At 37.2% G+C, this 18,753-nt stretch overlaps 2 protein-coding genes across 2 annotated transcripts; both read left to right on the plus strand.

Annotated features, from left to right (window-relative positions):
* Positions 1-7,259: 7,259 nt before the first annotated feature.
* On the plus strand, positions 7,260-12,236 carry LOC148584127 (uncharacterized). Its single transcript, XM_088518754.1, has 4 exons — positions 7,260-7,421; positions 11,329-11,565; positions 11,609-11,749; positions 11,886-12,236. Exons 1-4 carry the CDS (start codon positions 7,260-7,262, stop codon positions 12,234-12,236), a joined length of 891 nt encoding a protein of 296 aa, XP_088374880.1.
* A 1,322-nt stretch (positions 12,237-13,558) lies between these two features.
* LOC132164565 (Heavy metal transport/detoxification superfamily protein) lies at positions 13,559-16,035 on the plus strand. The gene is made up of 5 exons (XM_059575097.2): positions 13,559-13,753; positions 13,860-14,055; positions 14,506-14,711; positions 15,051-15,138; positions 15,262-16,035. The coding sequence occupies exons 1-5, from the start codon at positions 13,745-13,747 to the stop codon at positions 15,750-15,752; spliced, it is 990 nt and encodes a 329-aa protein (XP_059431080.2). The 5' UTR covers positions 13,559-13,744; the 3' UTR covers positions 15,753-16,035.
* Positions 16,036-18,753: the final 2,718 nt, after the last annotated feature.

Here is an 18,753-nt window from a genome sequence, read left to right on the forward strand (position 1 = left end):
TTGGGGTGGTAGTTTGAGGGGGTTAAGTGGACTTTACCCAATATTTTTATACCATTGAGACCTTATTGCAAATCAGTATAACCATATGGACTGATTTTACATTTTTCGCCTGATTTTGCAGCATTTTCATCAATTTCAAAGGTCAAATAGCTTGGGTGGCTTTATTTGGATTGAGGTTTGTTAAGACCAATTAAGGTATAACTTCAACCGTTAGTGACATTGGTTCAGTGGTCTCAAGGCAATTCTCATGTCATTAGGCATACACTAGGGAGAAAATTCAACTCTCACAATAAGAATCACTCACTCCTAGTTAGTGTTAATCACTTTGGGTCCTATTGATGCCCTAATAGAGTTGGGTCAAGTTATGATTCAATGGGTCTTGAGGGAATGCTTGTGGTTCTTCCCCCGTCTATGCCCCTCTTAACCAATTTCTAGAGGTAATGAGCAATTTCCAATGAGTATGTGCTACTTTGGTAACACCCTAGTAGTTCTAACATGTTAGAGTTGCCTTTAGGTCAAAGATGCGGATTGAACAGATGATTATTGAAAGAAATGTCTTGCAAATTGCAACAATGTAATTATGCTTACATATTGTACAAGGTGAAAACAACAATGGTATGCTTCTTAGCCTTGATTCTACATATCCCCTTAGGATGTGTTGGTTTCTATCCTAAGGTTTATCTCAAGTTTCAATATGAACAAAAATTTCTTGGTGCAAATTTTGGGTCGGGTTCTTCATTTTGCTCTTCGGGTCTTCTAAGGTGGGCTTTCACAAATCGATGATGGTAGGATCCTTACGAGTTGCTGCAAAACAGGAGTGGGTGAGAAGATCTTCGGCCAAAGCAAAGATCCTCTGATGCTTAAGTTAGCATGGGGTGAAAGGGGAGGATAAGGAATTAACTTTAGTTTTTGGTGTCTTATGGATCTTAACTTCTTGGTCAATCATTTTCCTATTTATATGGCTTTTCTCCTTTGCCTATGTGAAGTTTTTTTTTTTTTTGTGTGTGTGTGGCTCTTTTGGTTGAGGGTTTAAAGCATCATTCTTGTCAGGCAGTCCAATTGTGATGTGATCGATTACTGAAATGCCAGAGACTATGTGTCTCCATAGGGAAGAATCCACACTTGTCACGTAACTTGCGTACATGAAGTGAGCTCAAGAAGCGCATGAATGACACGACACCTACTTTCACACACGGGTTGTCATTGAAGAGTACGAAATGTATACACCGAGTCCATTGTAGATAATTTGTTGGTTTCTGAGATCGGGGACGTTACTACTCAGAGACCCACAAGTATTGTCTTCCCATAATCTATACGGCCTGCAAGATTGAGTACGCTATGGGGTTCCAATTAGTTCTCATGATGTGTAATTATTATTCTTTAATGCAAAAAAACCCTTGTCACGTCTATATGATGGGTTGTGATGTGTGCGGCATGGCGATCCCTTAATTAGTCATTTCTTCTATTGAAAATTCAAAGATACGTGTCTGCAACAGGTCTCATTGTGCGTCAGGCATGGGAAAACGTGTGGGAAAACTTTATAGGCTCATATGGTACTTCAACTAGCCAACTCAAGCCTTGATCCTTCAGGATCGACCGCCAACAGAGAAGAATTTCTTCGATCATGGTTGGGCTTCCATAAGAGGGTTGCTCCTCAATATTGTGATCAGATTGGGCCTTCGTTACCAGGCCGATCCCTAACACTTTCAAACTGGGTTGGAGAGGATTTCCTCCAACCCACTCTAATTGTGACGACCCGCTTGATAAAAAATGTGATTTTTTTTGAAAACATATCACAAGTAAAGTGAATGGTCGCAGTGGCATGGCGATACCGCAATATGCCTTGAACTCGTGCATTAACCTGATTGATAATATAATAAGTCTCATAGAGCTATATGCATAATCCATGGTTCACCAGAGTTTATATCTATGCAGTAGAAATTAAATGACATTAGACATGACATAACACATTTAGAGTTGTTTAATACATCTATGAAAATAAAGTCTTTCATACAAAAGAATGACTACACAAAAGTGTCACAAGCGACACAAGCCATATACAAAATAGGGAAAAATGCACTTTACCCCCCTGAAGTTTGAGGTCTTTTTGAATTTGAACCCCAATGTTTAAAAATTTGCAATGTACACTCCTAATGTTTCAAAAATTTGCAATTAAAACCCTTCGTCACTCATTATCATCTAAGTAAACGAAAAGTTCATCACATACGTCTCATGTGATATTTTTAGGCTGAGTCTCTCCGTATTGTACCTAACCCACTGCATGAAATGACCGCAGTGCCCCTCATTAAACCCACACCTATTTTTAACAAAGTTGTGAAGCTCCGTTTGTTTGCTAACCTACCCACACAATAGCGCTCCAACACCCACTCGACAGCGACGACAGCAGCAAACCCAAGTTGAGGACAAAGCATCATTTTCTTCTTCGTGGTTCTCGTCTTTCTTCGACCAAGAGCACATAAATTGTCGCGAAGTTGGCTTTCTTAGGAGGTATGCCCAAGACATTAGAATCACCTCATTTTCATGTAATTTTCGAGGTAGAGTTAAAGTTAGGGTTTTAAGTAAAATTAGGGGTTTTTGGGGAATATTGTGGGTTCTTGTAATTTATTTTGTTGTGTAGTTCTTAAATTACTTGTATAGTTTAGTACTTGCCATTGACTTGTGAAGTTTCAATTTGTGAAATTACTTGTATATTTTAGGGTTTTCTATAACGTTGATAGATGATGGTAATTTGGTTACTTTCAAATGTGATCAACAACAAAATAAATAGTACTCAGTAAAATTTGTAAAATTTGTCTTCGCATCAAGCTTTTTAGTAAAATTTGTGAATCATTATTATTATTGTTGATCCTAATCTAACAATGCAACAGATAATAATTGACATGATGCTTCTAGAGATTAGCAAAACTGTAGAGAAGAAACTTTATGAAAATTATCCTACCATTTCTTAACAGAAATCCTTCATATCTAGATAATTATGTAACTATTCAAAATATGGTCTTAAAATTGAAGCACAGATGTGTACTCCATTTTTAGCTGTAACACAGGTTCATAAAACAAACATCATGTAATATCAACATGTGACCATGTTGTATACTTCCATAATATCTTACATATCTAAGAACAGTGATGCTAATACTATCCCAATGACTTGCTCTTAATTAATGTGCAAGTAGACTAATTATGTATTAGTATATCATATAGGCCATTATCCAAAACAATATTATTATTTTTGGTAACACTGAACATGTAGTAGCACTGAACATAATACCTCTATACCTCTATGCGTAGTAATATTATTTTTGGTATGGTTGATAATTGACATTCTACCTCTATATGAACATAATACCAGAACACGATGGATACCTCAAATGAAGGTACAAGCTTTTTTGGTTCAGCTCATAGTAGTGCTTCATCTTCAGTGCAACGCCTTTGCTTCTACGAGCGGCCCACTGTTGTCAAAACTACCAACACTAAGAAAAACTTTGGAAGGAGGTTTGTGAGTTGCAAAAATTGGAAGGCAAGTACTTGATATTTTATGTAATCAAGATATCAACCTTCATTGTGTACTGTTTTTTTTTTAAAAAAAAAAAAAATTTAGTTTTTAGTTTATTTAGGTTGGTGATTATTAGTTGTAATGTGTTTTGCAAATTAGGAGTTGGCCCTTGAATGGTCCTTTTAGGAAGCACCCATCTACCCCTATGACATGCCTACAATCCTCTAAAAAGCCTTTCTTCATGGCTGCCAGAGAAACATATATTCTTTGAAATTTTGGAGCCGAATTTGGGTTTGGTCTATCCACTTTCATCATAACACAGCTTCTATTTTTAGTCTACCTCAAGGTTTCACAATAGTATCACAGACTCCCATATTGATCCTCAAGCTTCCCATATTTTTTTTTTTTTGGCCTTCCTCCTAGCTCTATACATCTTGCTTGGATTTACATCCACACTCCATTTATCCTTAACTTCATGTTGGATTACATCCAAAGGCATGTTGGGCTGAACCCTAAACTTCTCAATTAGCTTGTTGGCTATCCAAGTTGAGTTGACTATGGTGTTTCTGTAGTTCCGACCACAAATGCGCTTAGAGTTTAAACATCTTACTTGAAATGATTCTTCATCAAGCATCTTTCTTGTACACACCCGGTACTTACATTTGGCATCTCTACATACCACTACGCACTTCCTTGTTTCATTTTTAAAAAAAAAAAACATCTGATGTCCTTCCCCCTCTTAAGCTTATACACCATAACAGCTTCCCTAAACATTTTTGTTTGGGAATTGCATCTCAAGATGAATGATTGGATTACCTAGATCCACGACATGGAAATCTTATCATGCCACCAAGGGTCATTAAGATCAACCCTCCCTTCATCCTCATCTTCATCCTCTTCCTCACATTCCTCTTCATCAACTCCACCCTCCCCAAAAGATACAATGAATGAGTGCACTATGGGAGGCAACCATAACTAGCACATCATGGTCAAATGTAATCAAATTCAACCCATTAACTAGGCTTTTATCAGGTTCTTAAAAAAAATATTAAATCCCCTGAGTTGTCCACATAATGTCCACATATAGCTTTCAATACAAAGTATGACAATTCATTAGGGTCAACACTTTCTGTATGGACTGTCACATCACCCCCCATGTATTCACATCCAACTTTCCTATTGAATCTACCCCCATAATGGACCTCAAACACTAATTTTGAATTGGCCATCCTACAAAGTGAAATAAATATTTGTAATAAACAAAATAAAAGATATACAATTATAAGGGGTTAAATAGGGGACCACTACTTTTGGACAATAATAAAAGATATACAATACTTTGGAAAAAAAAATAATAATATGACCACTAATAATACAAGAATCACAAAATGTACATAACCCAACTAAATAGGGAACCACTAATCATGGAAGAATCACAAAATGTAAACAAATAATGCTAATGTCTGGTATTAAAAGGCATAAGCATTAATGTTTCCATAGATTATTTACTTATATTTTTTATCATTTATTTATTCATTCATTCACTCATTCATTTATGATTTGACATTTGAAATTGCTTCTCCTCCATCCCATTCTCATGATGTAAACTGGAAACCAAAACAATTTTTGGGTTTTGTGATTTTCCCAACTCAAGGTCATCATCATCATCACAGGAAACGTTTTTCTTCACGAGCTCCTTTTCAAGCAATGTGAGCGACTTTATCGAAGTGACTTGTTCAGAACACTTAATTGAGGAGCAAACCATTTCCTTGAAAAGTTTAATGCTGTCGTTTAGCTTGTTGACAACCTCCTCCCAAGAACCCTCTTGTGATTCCTGTTGGAGAGATATATATCCCACAATTTTAGCAATAAAATGCAAGAGTTCAACCATATTTGTTAGCGACTGCAATAGCCTACCATAGCAGGCACTATGAAAAACCAAAAACCAAAAATTGGGTTCCACCCATCGAAAGTGCAAAGTGATGCACGAGTGCGATCGAGTACACTTGGCCGACCTAGCAGTGCGGAAACCCTAAAATTAGCTTATAAATATCATTCTTTTCTATTGTAAATATACGGAGACGCGCCGGGGGCACCGTATTTTGTCAATTTTTGACTTTTCTGGGTTTTAGGAGCTTTGAAGTCCAATTCTTTTGTAAGTTTGTAAATTTCAATGAAGTATTTCAGTTTCTTTATGATTTCTTGTGCCATGAGAGGCTAAATCTTCAACTAAGGTTGAAGATAAAGCCTCGCCATTGATTAGTTTTATATTTTTATGTTTTGTTCGTACAAATCCGTCGTTTAATGTAATGTATGTTCGTTTTAATTCAATTGTGTGACAAAATTGTGATTGATTGTTGTTTATAAATCGTGAAAATATTGGATATTCGTTGTGTTTCATCCAACAGATACATCGAATGATTTGATTGAGACTTATGTCCATTGTGATTTATGGATAGAATGGATGATTTGATATCAATTGGATATTCGTTGTGATTTATAATAGAGATGGATTCATTGAATGATTCAATTGGTTTATAAAAAACAATAGAACATATATAGGGTTTAATTTTTTGTCGGATGCATAAATGAAAACATGAAAATGTATGCTTTGATTTGGTGAGGTGAATTATAAAACCTTAGTCGTTTATCTTTTGATTATTTTTATTTTATTTAGTTTATGTTTGTTTATTTTCAAAATCAAAATCATTCGGAACTAGGTTAAGATATAATTGATTTAGATAGAAGTTTATTTACACAAACACAATTCCCTGTGGATCCACTTCGCACTTGCATAATCTGTACTACACACGACTCATGCACTTGCGAGTAATTATAATTTGCACATCAAGTTTTTGGCGCCGTTTTCAGGGATTTGTCTCTTTGTGAAAATTGATTTTTGTTTGAATTAATTTTATTTTTGTACTAGTTTAGGTAGATTTTTGTTTTCTTTTCTTTTTGCAATTTTATTTTATTGTATTTGTTTTTGTTTCTGAGATTTTGTCTAACCATAAAAAAAGAATAAAGAAAAAAGGAAAAAGAAAAGTTTGGTTGTTTTTTAGTTCTGTTGCAGTTTCGAAAAAATCACACCCTGCTAGTGCGATCGATTGCACCACACCTCCGCTTGAGCGCACTCAAGCACACGGGCAGCAAGAGATCGTACCTGCGCTCAATCCATCCCGCGCTTGCACTCAAGCACATTGCACACTTGCGCTCGATCGCACTTACCTGCGCTCGAGCGCACGTCCAGAAATCAGCCTCAGCAAACCATAAGCAACTAAGTAAAAAAAAAATTGCAAATTCTTTTTGTCCTTTTGTGTTTTGTGTTTTTATTTTTATTTTCTGTATTTTTGTTTATTCTATTGTCAAAAAAAAAAACCAATATATATATTTATTTATTTATATTTAGTGCAACCAACTCATGGCAGCTAGGCGTGCCCATACCCAACCTCCTCACACTCACGCACCTCATAAGTCATGCTCATATTGTTATCATTCTTCTCATCGGATAGATGATTGTCCATTCATTAACCATTACATGATTGATGAGGAAGATTCTAGCAAGTCTGCACATGAGCATATTCAAACCACCACCATACTTGGGAGTGAGGAAAAAGATGAGGAGACTGTTGATGAGCCAAGTCTAGAGGACCCATTGGAAAAATGCTTTGCTCAATTTGGATGTGACCTAGACCTTGACAAGTTACTTGAGCAAGATGATGCCTTATTGGACTCCACTCCTAAGATGCGAACTGAAAATTGGGAAACCACTAAGATATCATCATCTAAATCATCTTCATCAACAACTAAGCCTTTCATTTTGGATAACCATCAGAAGGAAGAAAAAGAGGAGCAGGTTGAGAACATTGAGCCCCCATCAACTCCAAATTTGTCCAGTGACAAGAAAGTGAGTACTGAAGCTCACTCCTTCATCAAAATCCCTCTTGAGACAATTCATGAACCCCAAACTTCAGTTCTTCAATGTCTCAAAGAGCCGTCTCATGCTGAAATTCTCAAGGATCTATGCACACAAGGTCACAAATCTAGGAACCATATATGTTCTTAAGAAGATCCTTCGACGCAAGCAACTAGGCTACCTGAGACGGCTAAATATCATTCTAGAGGGCTATCAAATTCTTAAGAAGAAAGGGTGGAAGGGATTGGTCGGACACCCAAATGATCGGGGAAAGTGCTATATTTTGTATTTTTTATTTTTCACACTTTATTTTTGAGTCTTTTTCTTTTGTCATTTTATTTTTGTGTCATTTTCTTTTTGTTCCTAACAGCAATTAACCTTTAGATGTTTGTTCATGTAAGAGAATATTGCTGTTAGTTTTTGACAGGTGTTTTAGTGTTCAAGTTTGGGGGACGCATTGGCCTTTGCACACTCCGATTTTCTCATCCCACAGTATTGTATCTCTTCACACACATTGGGGACAATGTATCATTTAATTTTGGAGGTGTGGAACAACACTCTGTTTGTTTGTTTGTGTATGTTTGTTTGTTTTTATGTGCTAAAAAAAATTAAAAAAAATAAAAATAAAAATTCTATGTTGTTGACTGAGCATGAGTTACATCATAACTGTGGTTTGCATGTCATTGGTTTGTTTAACTTATTGAACACAGCATGTCATTAGAAATCTGAGTCATTTGACTCATTTGATTAGATTAGAGAGACTTCACATATCTGAGTTGATCATCACAAGCACACTAGCATAGAATTTGTGAGGTATGAGATTTGAATTGAGTAGGGTGTGTCTTGAGATTTGTAGGATGAATTTTTGGGGAAACATTGGCTTCAAAAAGAAAAAAATCAATTTGAGCTTCTCATTGAGTAACCGGACCTCATGCCCCACTAAGCATTGAGTGTTCGCATAAAAAGATGAGAAATTCAATTTGGTTGATTGTATGGCTAGTTTGACTTCATAGCCTTGTTGACTTGAGTAATTAAGCCCTTAGGGATGTTTCTACATCTAGTGCCCTAAAACCATCTGATTTGGGATTCACTAGCCCAACACTCTTTACATAGGTCAATTAGAAAGCTTAAGGAAGCCGAGCATTGCACAGCCTACACAAAAAAAATGCATGTCTTGATTTAAACCTTAGGTGTATTCATCTGAGTGAATTCCTATGACTTTTGGGGTATACCTAACTTTGAGAAAAATTGAAGCCTCATGATTATATGTTTGTCTCACATTACACTTATTGGAACATGTGTTGTCTCAAAAATTTTCATCTTTGAATTGAATGATTTGTGGTTGACGTGATGATGTGATTGTAGTGTTCACTTTGTTAAACCTGCTCATCATGTAAGAACCATGTGTTTGTGTGGAAATTTGTGTTTTTCAATGACATAGTGCTAAAAATGTTTGTGGGTATCATTGGTGTTAAACCCTCACGAGACTTCACTCGTCCTCTAGGGATGCGTAAGGGACTAGCAATCGTCTCTAAATACAATCGTCTCTCCCACGACAGCAGATCTATGTTTCATGTTTTGATTTTATTTTTTCTTTTGTTTTGCTAAGGGACTAGCAAAATATAAGTTTGGGGGTATTTGATGAGTGCTAAATATTGCATATTTGGACCTCTTCATTTGCATTTGCTAAGCCTTTAGCTTTATTATTTTCTGATGTTTTGGTGTTTTAGTGTTTTGTAGGTTACTAAGGGAAAAATGCTCCTTTAATGGAAAAAATGCAACTCATTCCATCAATTCTGGGGCTTAAGACACTTTAGAAAGCATTGGCAGCAAATTTGGGTCGAGCGATTATTCGCGCCCGACGAGTACCACTAAAAAGCCATATCTAGAGTTTTAGAGCTCGGATTGAAGTATTTTGATGCCATTGGAAAGCTAACTCAAAGATCTACAAAGTCATGTGTCACAAGAGTTGGCCAATTCCGAAGGTAGTGCACATCGAAAGTGGAAAGTGATGCACGAGTGCGATCGAGTGCACCTCGAGTGCGATCAAGTGCACTCAGCCGACCTGGCAGCGTTAAAACCCTAAAATTAGCTTATAAATATCATTCTTTTCTATTGTAAACATATGGAGATGAGCCGGGGGCGCCATACTTTGTCAATTTTCGACTTTTCTGGGTTTTTGGAGCTTTGAACTCCAATTCTTTTATAAGTTTGTCAATTTCAATGAAGTATTTCAGTTTCTTTATGATTCTTTGTTTCATGAGAGGCTAAATCTTCAACTAAGGTTGAAGATCAAGCCTCGCCATTGATTAGTTTTATATTTTTATATTTTATTTGTACAAATCCGTCATTTAATGTAATGTATATTCGTTTCAATTCAATTGTGTGACAAAATTGTGATTGATTGTTGTTTGTAAATTGTGAAAACGTTGGATATTCGTTGTGTTTCATCCAACGGATACATCGAATGATTTGATTGAGACTTATATCTATTGTGATTTACGAATATAGTGAATGATTTGATCTCAATTGAATATTCGTTGTGATTTATAATAGAGATAGATTCATCGAATGATTCAATTGGTTTATCAAAAACAATAGAACATATATAGGGTTTAATTTTTTGTCGGATGCATGAATGAAAACATGAGAATGTATGCTTTGATTTGGTAGGTGAATTCTAAAACCTTAGTCGTTTATCTTTTGATTATTTTTATTTTATTTAGTTTATGTTTGTTTATTTTCAAAATCAAAATCATTCGAAACTAGGTTAAGATATAATTGATTTAGATAGAAGTTTATTTACACAAACACAATTCCCTGTGGATCGACCTCGCACTTGCCTAATTTGTACCTACACACGACTCGTGCACTTGCGAGTAATTATAATTTGCACATCAAGTTTTTGGCGCCGTTGCCAGGGATTTGTCTGTTTGTGAAAATTGATTTTTGTTTGAATTAATTTTATTTTTGTACTAGTTTAGGTAGATTTTTGTTTTCTTTTCTTTTTGCAATTTTATTTTATTGTATTTATTTTTTTGTTTTTGTTTCTAACAAGACATCTATTATTTCAGTAGAAACACTAAGCAAGAGGACAGAGACTATATTTTACAATTAGCTGGAGTACCTTCATCGCAAAGATATGACAAGTACCTTGGTCTTCTTGCCCTTGTGGGAAAGTCCCAGAGTAGGGAATTCATGTGTTTGAAAGATAAGAGTGAGGAAGCGCATAAATGATTGGAAATCAAGTTTCTTTCACAGGCAGGTAAGGAGATCCTTCTGAAATCTGTTATACAGGCAATTCCCACATACAATATGAGTATTTTTCTTTTACCTAAAGAATTATGCAAGGATATAAATCAAATTATAAAAAAGTTTTGGTGGTGTCAGAAAGAGAGGGAGAAAAAGATCCGTTGGATGAGCAGGGAGAAGTTAAGACGGGCTAAATCTCAAGGTGGTTTGGGATTTCGTGATCTTATTTGCTTTAATAAAGCGCTCCTAGAAAAAAATGTTGGTGGTTAATCAAACAACCGAAGAGTATTGCAGCAAAAATCATAAGTGCTAAATACTATCCTAAGGGGTCTTTCTGGGAAGCTAAGGTTGGGAGTAGGCCATCATATGCATGGAGGAGTTTCCTTTCAGCTAGAGAATTACTTCATGCAGGGGCTATTTGGAGGATATGATCGAGATGGTAGGAAAGTTTCCATTTGGGGGCTAGATGGATCCCCAAGCCAACAACTTTTTCCATTCAATCGCCATGTAATGATTTGCTTGTGAATGCAAAGGTGAGTGACCTGATTGATCTTTGACATCTTCATGGAAAACGGAGCTCATTCGGAATTCTTTCTCGGAGGAGGAGTCGGAGGTTATTTGCAGTTTACCCATTACCAAATATCAGGTTCAGGATAAGCTAGTGTGGTACCCAACTAGCACAGGAGAATTTTCGGTGCGAAGCGCTTATCATTTGGAGATGGAGCTGTGTGGATCTTTGAAGGGAGAATGTTCCTATCTTAATAAAAATAGGGACTTGTGGAATTGTATATGGAAATTGAGGATCCCAAATGTTGCAAGGATGTTTCTATGGAGGGCATGTAGTAATATTCTTCCAACGGAAGACAACCTAAAGAGGCGAAAGGTAGTCCAAGAGGATACATGTTTTATTTGTAACAGATTTGTAGAGACTGCGAAATACTCCTTGGGATTGTCCAGCTGCCCAAGATGTTTGGGGTGGAAGTGATCAGATGTTTGGGGGGGATTTCCTGGCAGTGATGGAGTATTTGATGGAGCGATGCAACATCGAAGAGCTGGAGCTGGCTGGGGTTAATTGCAAGTGAAATATGGAAGAGGCGTAATTCTGTGCTGCATGGGGGGGACTTTGTACATCCGAATCGTTTGGTACAAGGAGCGAAGGAGTTGCTAATTCAGTATAGGAGGGCCAATGAAAATAACGATCAGGTGGTGGAGATTAACAAGTCGATCCAGAGTCGATGGAAAAATCCTCCTCCCGATAGCTACAAAGTTAATTGGGATGCTGCGTTGAATTCAAAGGAGAAAAGGACTGGGATTGGGGTGATTATCCAGGACAATTTGGGGCGGGTCTTTGCGGCCCAAAGCAAGACAATATATGCGCTATATGATCCTACCACTGCTGAGGCAGCAGGGGCTTTATATGCGTTGGAACTTAGTCGAGATTATGGATTGCATGAAGTAATGCTTGAAGGGGACTCAAAGATTGTGGTTATGGCTTTAACAGATACGGAGTCTAATTGTTGTAGGTATCGGCAGGTTATTGATGATCCCAAGTAGTGCTGAATGCATTCCGAGGATGGTAAGTGTGCCACGTTAAACGAGAAGCAAACATGACGGCACACGACTTGCAAAGGAGGCGACTTATAAAAGTTTGATAGAATTTGGCTTAAGAAATCCCGGAATGTATTGTTAACACTGTCAATTTAGAGTATTTAGTTCTTGTTTTGTAGAGCTTCGACTATGTTTATTCTTTATTGAATGAAAGTAGAATTTTTTTAAGAATATTAAAATAAAAAATACATTATTAATTGAATGATAGTTTAATTGCCATGTAAAGTTCAATCAACTTTTTTTCATTCAATTTTTCTCGTGGGTGGGCAACTTCTCCTTGTTTTGCACGCTCCCCGCCGTCTAGTCCATCATTTGCCACAAAAATCAGTGTCCCTAAGAAAGTTCAAGATCAATTATCTTGTCCAAAAGAAAAATAATAATAAATTGTACGGAAGGCATTACTAAAGAACAGAACAACATTCTTAAAAGAGGCTTTTTTCTCGCTCCAATAGAAGGGAGATAGGATCTTAACAAATCTATGCCATACATTTTATCAAGAAAAATAAAAAATAAAAAATCTTAGGTTGTTGAATTCCGAATTTCCGAAAAATAAGATGGAGACGTATAGGGTTTCAATCACTTACAAATCTATTAATTTTCTCCGCAAATTACTGGTTTTTTCCTACCGTTGATCAGTTAATTTCAGAGTATATATTTTTTCTCGAACATATTTCAAATCTTTTTAATAAAATTGAAAAACTTCACAAAAATCACGTCTTTTCAAATTATTTCTCGAAAGTTCAAAAATTTATTTTGAAATATATTTTTTAATTTTTTTTTTACTAAAACAATAAAAAAAAAAAAAAAAAAAGTATTGTAAGAATTTTAACAAAATTTAATGAAAAAATCGTAATGAAAATGAATAATTGATAGAAATTAAAATTTTGTTACTCTAATTGAGAAATTTTTTAAATTTTAAAAAATTATTACAAAATGAGGAGAAGTCTAGAAAAACTTTGTAAAGTTTTCTCTGATAAAAATCAACAATCAATGATAAACAAAAAGAAAAATAAAAATATCAAGGAAAACATAGAGGGTCCACAGAGCTGTAAGTTCCGAAAGAGCCAAGGCTTCCCAAGCCCTTAATCAAGGCCGTACAGCCCACTCACCACCTGCCATCACATTACCTGGAAATTTCTCTGCTCCCACTAAAACGCCGTAACACGTGTCAGATGGCACCCCCACACGTTAAACGGCACTGTGACTCACGCGTTTTAACATACATACCATTCCAACATGCATACAACATCATGATGATCATCATAATATGGCCACGTTAGCTCCGCCTTCACAGCACTACTCCTGTACAGAGAACTCTCTCGCTCCCCCCCTATAAATACGGAGCTCGATCGGCGTGTTTTTCTTCCCATTCGGTGACGGAACCAAGCAAATTCTCTCACACACAAAAAAAGAAGAAGCAAATCACTCGCAAAAAAGAAAAAGCAAATCAAACAATGGGGAAGGTGAGCCGACTCGCCACAAAACTAGCTCTTCAGAGTTATTTCTTTGTGTAGATCTCCCATTTTGTATATGTTAATGAGGGTGTTGGTTTTTTTTTTTTCGTTGCAGAAGAAGAACAAGAGCAACAGCGCCCAGAATACGAACGAGAAGGAGACGAAGAACGAGAACGAGAACCAGAAGAAGGAAAATGGCGAGGGAGAGAAGAAGAAGAAGGAGGCGGGTCCGGTTCCGGTGGTGTTGAAGATCCACATGCATTGCGACGGCTGCGCTGGCAAGATTATACGATGCGTTCGCAGTTTTGAAGGTCTATCTCTCTCCGATTTGAGCAAATCGTGTGCTTTTTCTTAATCTCTCTGTTTTCTTATTTTTCTGATTTTGTTGTTCTTGACATTGGGAAGAAGATTTAACATTGGGCCCTTATCTTCCTTGGTTGTTTACTTGAATGTGTTAGAAGAATTATCAAATGACTTGCAAGTGTTTGTTTCTTTCTTCTCTGCTCTTTATCTGCCTTTCTCTTTGGGTTTTTTCCAACAGATATTTAGTGAGATTTCGGATTTCCTCCCTGTTATTTGGATTTTGTTTCCCTTCCTTTTCCGTGTGCTTCACATGCCAGTCCTCTGTTTCCAACTTCCCATTAATTTCGAGTGATTTCCGAAACTACCCTTAGATTCCCATTCCAATCGCCCAAACAGATTCGAATGAATTTGGTTAGGATTCCTGGGAAGTAACGTTGTTGGTCTGATTGCTTGTTCAGGCGTGGAGACGGTGAAGGCGGACCCGGAATCCAGCAAACTGACGGTGGTCGGGAACGTGGATCCGACAAGTCTCCGGGACAAGCTGGCCGAGAAGTCCAAGAAGAAGGTGGAGCTGATCTCCCCGCAGCCCAAGAAGGACAACAAGGCGGACGACAAATCCGACCAAAAACCTGAGAAGAAAGCTGACGAAAAAAAACCCAAAGAGGTAATCCACTGGTCCCCGCTTACCGTGCGCCCCTTCCTTTCATTCCTTTCTTTTTAATATTATTAACCACTTGACACTCCGCCTGCTCCGGTGCTTCTGGTGGTGTTGTATTTTAACAATTAACACGCTGCGCAATTTAGCATTTTCACGCTGTCTTTCAAACTGATTGGAGTATCAGCGCCTTACGTTTGTTTCCTTGTGAGCACGTGGGGACGCCCTCTTTTTTTTTTTTTTTTTTTTTTTGCGATTCAACTTAATTTGATTTTAATTTGATAATGGGGGCAGGCTCTTTGTTTTTAATTTGATTTAATTTAATTTAATATAATTTAATGGGGGCAGCCTCCGGTGACGACGGCGGTTTTGAGGGTGGTGCTACACTGCCAGGGGTGCATGGACAAGATTCACAGGACTGTTACGAAGACCAAAGGTGAGGTTATCGTTCCATTAACCCCGTTCCGTTGCAGTCACGGTGCCGCCATTAACGCCGAAAACTGATATTAAATTAATGGAAGTGAAATTATTGACAAGAAAACGATTCGGTTGATTGTAGGTGTGGAGAGCATGGAGGTTGATAAACAGAAAGAGCTGGTGACCGTGAAGGGTACCATGGATGCCAAGGCCTTAGCTCAAAGCCTTCAGGACAAGCTTAGGAGGCAAGTGGATGTCGTGCCACCAAAGAAGGAGAAAGCAGGAGAGGGTGAGAAGAAGGATGACGGAGGCGGCGGCGGCGGAAAGAAGAAGGGCGGTGGAGGAGATGCCGGGCAGGAAGAAGCTGCTGGTGGTGGTGGTGGTAATGCCAAAGGTGATCAAGGGAATAAAATGATTATGGCACCATCCGGGTACGGGAACATTGGGTATGGAAATGGGTACCCATACCCGTATGAGAATGGGCATGGGTATGGGCATGGGTATGGGCATGGAGGGTTTGTGGGGGATCCCATGCATGCCCATGGATATGGGCATGGAGGGTTTGTGGGGGATCACTTGCACCCCCCGCAAATGTTCAGCGACGAAAACCCCAATGCCTGCTCTATCATGTGAGGGAAGGGGGGGAGACCAATATATGAAATAGAAATGTAAATAAAGAGAGCAGACAGACAAAGTAGTAGGTGATGGAAAGACTGGGTGGGTGGGTTTCAAGGCTTGACCCAAATTGGTCTGCCCCGGTTGTCGGACTGAGGAGGAGTTGATTGTTTTTTTGTTTAGTCCCAATAGCCTCGTTGGACAGTTCTTGAATATTCAGGATATTATCATGTTTTACTTTATGTTGTTCATCAGTCGTTATATTGATTCTGTTCAATACAAGTGATATTTTGTTTACAAATCAGCTTTGTCGTTTGCCTATGCCATGTAGATGAGAAATTTGTGATATTTAGCAGTCAAGTGGCCGGTCTACTTTTTGTGACACTTATCTAAATCATCATAGGCTGGCAGCAGTTAAAATGAAAGAAACAAAGGTTAGGATTCCATCAATATGCCACCTAACTAATAACATTATAATAATAAGTAGATGCAATTTGTTGTATGCATGATCTGGAATATTCTGAAGAATATATTATTTATAAACTGAATTTCTTTTAATTAATCTTGCAACACCCACCGTCGTACCAACGTGACATGCCATGTCCCTCCTGAATTTGGTAAGAGTCATCAAATAATAATGAGCTGTACCTCAAAATTGAATTGGGTCATAACTTAAAATTGACATATCTAATATATATATTTTTAAATATACCAACTTTAAATTTATAATATACTTTTGAACTTGCACCTTTAAAGCATTTCCAAAGCATTTAATACCCAATTATGATAATGGTAAACTTGTTAATTAATAAATATATAGCAAACATTCTTTCATGTATATGATCCGTCACAAAATCGGCTCATTTTTTTCTTCAGTGTATTTAAAGTGTAGCTACCATACTTAATGCCACGTGGTGTTGCCTAAAGCAGCCGTGGGGGCCCCAGCGTTATACAATGACAAGCTACCCACCCCAAGGGGCAAGGCGTATATATATATACATATATATATATTAGAGTGGGACCAAACCATGGCACGACCGAGCCATGAACCTGCGAAACAAGTCCTACTTTTCTTCTTTCTCTGCTTTTTTTATTTTTTATTTTTGGTGTCCTACACTCCTACTGGTTGGCGTCGTAATGGGTGTCCTTGGTGACCGTAGAGGTGTGCTGACAGGCACAGGCAGAGGCACAGCTACATATATGATTCTCTTTTCTGTCGTCCCAAAACCCACCGTTTAGTGCTTCTTTTTGTCGTCGTCCTTCATTGCCAATTTGCCACCAACGTTGCGTTTCCTGGAAAGTACGTCAATAGTGATAGTGGAGTTTGAATGCCCCACTGCGACGTACGCTACGCCAGACGACAACTTACTTATTTCTTTCTCCATTTGCTATAATTCTCTCTTTTCTCTATTTTCTCCTGCTTCACCAATAATGATATGTCCCTTTTTGCCCTTTTGGACCTACTTGTTCAATTAAGTGGACCGAAAGAATAAAAGTTTGTTGCACATACCCGTCTCCTATTAATTTTTTCATATTTATTATCTCAATTATTAATAATTTGAACAACAAAATTATTAGATATTTAAAAAAAAAAAAAAAAAAAATTGGATCCCTAATCCTTATTTGAAATTATTATTTTTTTTTTTTTTGTCTTTCCGGTGAGAAAACTGTCCCAAATTGCCATTTGTGGCGGCCTTTTTCTTGGAATGTGAGCCAAAGCTCAAATGGGTCATGCTAACTTTCTTTTTTTTTTTTTTTTTTTGCGGTTCATTTTTACTAATTTTAAGATCTATTTGTAATTATTGGTTTCTTTGGGTGTTTATTGCGTTGTCCACCCATATTTAGTGTTTGTTTTTAATGTACCTTTTCCCTTCACCTTTTTCTCTTTGTAGTAGCTTTAAAAAAGAAAAGAAACAAAAAAAAAAAACATCATGATAATATGGGTATTAGCAAAAAGTGAAATGCCTAATTCATTCCATATAGGAGGGAGGAGGCAGAGACTACTTAATTCATTCTAAATGCCTTATTCGTTCTCCAAACATAATAAATCAAACTTGTAAAATTGGAATACTTGGGCTAATTCCCCAAGCTATTAAGAAATTATTTTTTTGTCTCCAAGTAGTAGTTCAAGCGGCTAGAAGCACGCCTAATGAAACAGAAGTCACTAGTTCGAATCTTCCTCTTGTGCGGACATGTCAAAAAAAAAAAAAATTATTTTTCTCCTTTAAAAAATAAATGAGGTTGAATGAGTTTGGTTAATATTGAATTTTTGAAGAACAAAAGTTTAATAAAGAAAGAAAATCTAGTGCTTACTTTATAGACCTAAGACCCATAATCAAATGTCATAGAAGTGAGGGTTTGTATGACAAAAAGAGCCACATTATCTAGGCCATTTATTGTAGGTGTCCATCATGACCCTAAACAATTGTGAACGTGTGAATCATGATGATGATGAGGGTGTTATGCATGTAGGTGATGCACATTATAATGCCACATATATCATCACAACTTTCTCGGTTTCCTTTAGTTTTGTCTGCCTTTGTGATAGAAACATGAACCTTCCGGCTCCCACAAAGGGTGGCGCAAACGGACTTACCAACACTTTCCCATAATCACATTAATTTTGGCAATTAGCAAATCACATAAATTTTCTGTCTGGTGATCAATAGCAAAGAGACACGTGTCTAGGAGAAAAAAAATGCAGAGAAAACGAGAACATTCTAGACACTCAACGACGTCATAAGTGGTCAACCTCATTGAATAATGACATATTTAATAAATTAATTTGGGATTAAGTGGGTCTGCTTTTTGCATATTCAGTCAACTTGAGATTCCAAATCCATGTGACCAAAGGAGTTTCTTTTGAACGTTTTTCCTTTAGACGTGATGATCATTGCATGAGCTCAAACCCATGTGAGCAGAAGTGGGGCATGCCAAAAAGAGGATTAAAGGAAATAAAGGGCATTTCTTCATGGAAAAGTCCTTTTCCGTGGGCATCTACAAATATTTTACACTCTAG

The sequence above is a fragment of the Corylus avellana genome, chromosome 8, assembly GCF_965113065.1.
Source record: "Corylus avellana chromosome 8, dhCorAvel1.hap1.2, whole genome shotgun sequence".
Classification (NCBI taxonomy): domain Eukaryota; kingdom Viridiplantae; phylum Streptophyta; class Magnoliopsida; order Fagales; family Betulaceae; genus Corylus; species Corylus avellana.